Source organism: Nelumbo nucifera, chromosome 5 (genome assembly GCF_055504915.1).
Source record: "Nelumbo nucifera cultivar China Antique chromosome 5, China Antique-T2T, whole genome shotgun sequence".
Lineage (NCBI taxonomy): Eukaryota > Viridiplantae > Streptophyta > Magnoliopsida > Proteales > Nelumbonaceae > Nelumbo > Nelumbo nucifera.
This window is the reverse complement of record NC_142653.1, coordinates 51922129-51928128: the sequence shown is the minus strand read 5'-3', so window position 1 is coordinate 51928128 and position 6000 is coordinate 51922129. Positions and strand designations below refer to the sequence as shown.

The window sequence follows — 6000 nt, the reverse complement described above, 5'->3', positions numbered from 1 at the left end:
CCGACCCCATTTTTATGAAGATACGTAAGTACATTTGACTTTTCAAATAATACCATTTGTTGAATACTGTTCGAACAACCTTTTCAACCTTACATCGGGAACATTCCTATGCTTTTATGCTTTATTTTATGGGAAGATAATACCAATACAAAATTATGATGGTTGTTCGAACGGGCCTTACAGTGACTGAATCCCATCACGATATAGATCAGGATTTCTTATCTGAGCCCTACAGTCAACTCACTTGTTCTTTTCCGGATCCCGTCCAACATGCATGTCCATTAATGGGTTGGGCCTTACAATTCTAGGCTCAGAATGCAAACTAAAATGTAACACCTTCAATGGGTTGGGCCTTGGATGGGACTCAAGTAATGCTTATAAAGCCCGACTTTGAAATGGAACCTTGGATTTCTATCTTTCTTGGGAAGTCGATTTCACAAGAATGAAAACAAATTTCTGATCGAATTTAATTTTTTTTTTTTTTTGATAAAGCCCGAGGGCCAATTCATTCCTGTGTTCTCTGATCTCTTTCTTTTGTAGTTTGGACGATCCACTTGGCAATTGACGTCTGAACTGCCTTACAAGTAAGAGCATCCAGATTGAGCATGGTCAAATCCAAAAGCAGCTAAGATAAATTGCCACATTGTCTTTTCAAGATAAACATACTATTTTTAATAAGTTTGTGTAATACAAAAATAACAATAATAAATTTCAGCTAAGGTTGTTTATAAAATCGATGAAACTGACCAAATTGACCCAACTTGACCTGATTTGGTCAATTTCTAGTATTTTCGGTCAGCATCAGTTCAACAATTCCCCAACCTGGCCAAGTCGGGTAAGTTTTGATTTGGCTACTTGTAAACTGACTAAAATCGAGCTGACTCGATCATAAATATATATTAATGTTTTATATTTCAAATATAAATTTTTAAATACTGAAAAGTGGAAAATTTTCCATATTTCTTAGTTTAAACTATTTTATACTATAAATTTAAATTTGTAAACTTATTCTTTAATTTAATTTATATTTTAATTTTTTAAATTTAATTTAATTTCTAAATTTAATTTTGAAAGTTTAAATCTTTTGAACTGCCCAACCAAACTGAAAACCAACCCAAAGCGATACCAATGTTTTATACTTGCCATTTACCTCACCAATTAAACTTCTTGAACCATCACTCGACTGGTTGAACCAATCAAAAAAGCATCCGTCCTTGATTCTAGGTTTACTTCTATTGAAACCCACCCTTCAGTCAAAAACCGCTGACTTGGAGGGTTCAACCATCACTAAGTTGCGGGTTGCATATTTAATGCATGTGCAATCTTTTAGAGGCCATAACTTTGCACTCCAATCGCAATTTTTAGCATCTTTTATAAACCAAAAAATTAAAACTAGATTAAAAAAATATAAATAAAATATAAGATAATACATATATTATATGTAAAACATAATTATACACTATTTATTAATAAAATATGTATTTGCACACACACACACACACACACACACACACACACACACACACATATATACACATTTATATAGAGTGTTGATGTGGAACGGTCTTACCCATTCGGCCTAGACAATTGAACCATTAACCGTGATCCAGATGCAAAACCGGTTTGGCCTCTTGGTTAGTTTTTAAAACATTGACCAATAAAACTCGAGTTGGTCAAAGATAATTTAGTTGAAAGTGGGGGATAGTTAATTTCCTAATAAAAATGAGAGGAAAAAGGGAGATAAGTCATGCCAAATGGAAACTCCATGGGCTTCTAGAGGGAATCTTACACTTACTCTACAATTGATCCATTGGGGTAATAGAGCACAAAGAGGGCATCTATATATATATATATATATATATATATATATATATATATATATATATCTTTTTTTTTGTTTATTTTATTTTTTAATTTTAAGATTTAACAAAATAACTCAACTGATCAATCGCCTTTACAACGTTTAACACCCCTCATTAATACACCATTAATTCTCTCATTCAATAACTCATGGCACTAATTCTCTCTTATCTCCATTATTGTTTAAATTGCATAAAATACATTATATATATACCCTTTTGAGTTTACTATCATTTTATATATATTAGATGTATTTGCATTGAACTGTAATTATAATCCATTTATATTCCATTTGAATTCCAAATAAAAAATATTGATGTAATGCATTAATTTTACTTCACTTCAACCTTTTTATCTTGCTTTGTCCAAGAAGCGTAAGGAGAATTATTCTTTAAAAAGTTGTTTGGCAAAATAAATTAGTGGCAGGTAAATTTGAAACTTTAAATTATGTATGATAATGCATTAACAATGATAAGGGTATTTTGGCAACTTTTAAAAGCGAATAGAAAGGAGGTATTTGCACTTTTTCCCTCAAAACTATAGGGGAGGACTTTATTAGGGTCAAAACACACAGGTGGTTTATTTAATTGTTATAATTGGATTTTTTTATAATTTTACTTAAAAATAATACAAATCAATAAAAATTAATAAAAAAAATTCAAAAAGATGAATAAAAAATAGCATTAAGATGATAAAAAGTAATACAAATATATCTAGAGAATAGAAAATTGGCCATTTTCACTAAAGCTCAACTTAGATTGTGCTTGATTGGATAAACTAAGCATAACCCGACCCAAAAAATAATACTTGAGTTGAACTTAGATGGATGCCATTAATTGAAAATGTCATAGAGTTTCATCGTTCTAGAGATCCAAAAGAAAGAAGATGAAGGAATAAACACATAGGGAGAGAGAGATGATGGATGCGAAGCAGGATGGAGAATTCTTTCTATAATCACTTTTCCATTTGAAGGCAAGATCTAAGGCCTTCTAAAAAAATTGCAAGATCTAATTTAAAGAGACCTTGCAAATTATGAATGGTGGACCGAAAATGTCTGTTATCTCGTTGCCTCCAGATGATTTTAAGTGAACCTTTACCACCCATGTTTTAATTTTCCAAGATAAAAAGTGCAAAACCTTTATTAAAATAATGGCGATCGAGGGAGAAACCAATTGCACTAGAGAGGTCCAAAGGTGATTTTAATTTATTAGCTTTGTCATGCACGACAGTAATTCACCATTTCGGTGTTATTTATTACAGAAATCCATTCAAGGGTTTTGCAATAAACACAACAAACCTACACCAGAGAGATGTTGATCCAAATTACCACCCATCACACATCACATGAAGATACAGGCATTGTCCAGTGCGTCAAGTAGATCATCTACTGCTTCAATTGCGTCGTCGACTGCGTCAAGTAGATCCTCAGATTTGTCTTGTAGTGTTTCGGCTGCCCATTCCTCTATCTTTTCAACAACGAATTCCCCAGCTTTGTCCGCAATCTCAGAAACGAAAGGAGGCATCTGAGAAAGGAAAAGAATCATGCATGGAAATGAATTTTAATCTGAAGTAGAGACAAGAGACAAGACATAACGGACGGTCTACCTTTTTGGTTTTAACCGTAGTTTTTATGCCCTGGAGGAGAGCATAGTTGTCAACCAGGTTGCTGTGCTCACAGCCAGCAGATTTACCAGATTGGTGGCAGCTGCAACAAAGATTGTGGTTGACGGAAGTCTCAGTGTAGAAGCAAATGGCGCATGTGAAATACATACCCATTACCAACGAACCACATCCAGAGCATGATATTGTCCTCGTCTGAATGATGTAAAAGAAAACGATGATTTCCTCGAAGTCTAGGAAGCCGTCTCCGTTCTTGTCTAGTTCATTGAAGCAGTGCTTTGGCAACTTTTTACTCTTTCTCCTGCAGTACTCATTGAACTCATCGAGACTCACCTTTCTATTTCCGTCCGCATCTATCTTTTTGAAAAGCTTTTTAACATGCTCTTTAGTCTCATCTGAACTCTCCTTGTAATAAGCTAGAGCTACTTTGCGTATCTGCTCCATCTCTCTGCGTCTGTGTGTGTGTCAGTGCTTATCCTTGTTTTTATATGATTCTTTAGAGACACACTCGATTAGGTAAGCTGTATGAATATAATCTCTCTCTCTCTCTCAGCCATATTTTTATTGAAATCAAATTTTAGAATTTTACAGTTTTACTATTATTTTCCAGCAACTTTAATTGGATTCTAAGAAAAGTCGGGAGATAAGTTCCACTTGGCTCAAGTCGGCAGATAGATAATAAATTGAAAATCATTTTTACCCATTATACATTATAAATAAGGAACAGGGGGACAAACATGCATAAACGCAGAGAGAGAGAGAGAGAGATGGAAGAGATACGAGTGGCTGCCTTGTGCTATTATAGAGACAGCCCGCCTGAGATTAAGCAGATGGCTCAGGATCAATTCAATTCTATGGATCGGAATGAAGATGGGAAGATCAGCATAACGGAGTTCAAAGAATACCTAGTCGGAGAGAAGTACGGTAATAATAATAATAATTACTCAAAATTATTTGAAGAATTGGATAGGGACAACAATGGGTTCCTAGATTTCGACGAAGCCATTGTCTTCTTTTACATCTCGACAGCAAGATTAGTAATCTGCGGCGGGTGCGGAATATTGATAAAGGAAATATACTTTACATGCATGGAATGCTTCTGTGACAGAAGTCTAGATGAGTATAACCTTTGCTGCGACTGTTATGCTTCTAAGAAAGGTCGCCATGAAAACCATAAAAAATTTGTCGATAACTTTGCGGCACTGCAACTCTTGAGAAATAAAATAGAAAAGAAAAGCTCTACCGAGGTAAGCTCAAAATACTTTAGCCTATTTATATTCTCATTTGTTAATCAATACTTGGTCTTTGTAATGCTTTCATATTTGCTTCACTTTCTTTGCAGTTGCAGAGCAATGCGTCCGGAAAAAAGATAGCTGTAGTTGTTGCAAAATCTGTTCTTCGTCATGTTGTAATTCATACAGCAGTCGCTACGTTCTGTAGCATCATGTGATGGATTGTGATTTGTATCTCTATACATAGAAGTCTTGTTCTTTGTTTCAACTCTATCGGTGATTCACAAATAAAGGTGTGTTAATGGTGTGGGATGTATACCATTGTCATTAATAAACATTGTTAATGGAAAATTTCTCTCCTCTCTCTCCGTCTGATTGTGTATTCATTAGTTTTTGTCTTTCATACCATCAACTAAAGAGTCCGAATCCGAATCTTTTGTCTCACCTGCAAGAAAATTTTCTACGCACATATCATTCAGTCGCAGAATTCGTTGAGTTATTTATCTCGGAAAGTGTTTTTTTATCCTAGTAATTGTTCATGTTTTTTTTATTTTTCACCTAAATATGATAATGACCATTAAGCAATTTTCACCTAATCAGATGAAAGAGTTATTTATCCACTTAGAAGATGAAGGGGAAAAGTTATTTATCCACTTAAGTGGAAAAGTTATTTTCAGGAAAACCCACATAAATCTAAAAATATAACATACGATTCTTGATCGATGAGAATCAACCAACTGTCTATAATTCCTCATTACTTTTTCTCAATTCTCTTTAACTCATCTTCACTTTCAAAACCTCCAAAACCCTTATGTCAGAAAATATTTTTTTAAGGATAAGTTGGCTGTATTCTCCTTCAAAATCTAAAATTACAGCCACCTCCTAATCTACTAGTAACCCCCCTATAAACAGCATCCTGTTTGTGGATTTGGCATCAATCCACGGTCAGGATTCATTCTACCCCTAAGGTGGAGCTGAGATTTCTAGGGGTAGAGTGAACAGTTAAAATCACTTTTTTTAATCTAAAATTAACTTTCCATCAAATCACAATTAGTTACCATTAACAAAAGCAGTCTTATGACCAACAAAATAACCCTACACACATTGATTCCCTTTTGATCTGAACAAAGAGAAAGACTGGGAGCAAGGTTCAAAATTTTGCAACGTATTGGACCGTAGCCAATATGTATAGTTTCGGTACATGTCCGATAAATGGAACATATAAAAATTATCTATAGCGTTCCTTTTTGTATGTATCGGTATGTATCAACTGATACAACCTGATATA

General features: G+C 34.1%; 1 protein-coding gene across 1 annotated transcript; it reads right to left on the bottom strand.

Annotated features, from left to right (window-relative positions):
* Positions 1 to 3044: 3044 nt before the first annotated feature.
* LOC104596704 (uncharacterized) lies at positions 3045 to 4049 on the bottom strand. The gene is made up of 2 exons (XM_010257958.3): positions 3466 to 4049; positions 3045 to 3383 (listed from the first exon to the last, which is right to left on the bottom strand). Exons 1-2 carry the CDS (start codon positions 3922 to 3924, stop codon positions 3201 to 3203), a joined length of 642 nt encoding a protein of 213 aa, XP_010256260.1. The 5' UTR covers positions 3925 to 4049; the 3' UTR covers positions 3045 to 3200.
* Between the last annotated feature and the right edge of the window lie 1951 nt (positions 4050 to 6000).

Bases quoted from the DNA above. Each gene is read 5' to 3' on its own strand.
- LOC104596704 (XM_010257958.3), bottom strand. From the start codon at position 3,924: ATGGAGCAGATACGCAAAGTAGCTCTAGCTTATTACAAGGAGAGTTCA. The intron at 3,384-3,465 runs GTAGACCGTCCG...TTCCTTTCTCAG, and splicing joins CTACGGTTAAAACCAAAAAG to ATGCCTCCTTTCGTTTCTGA.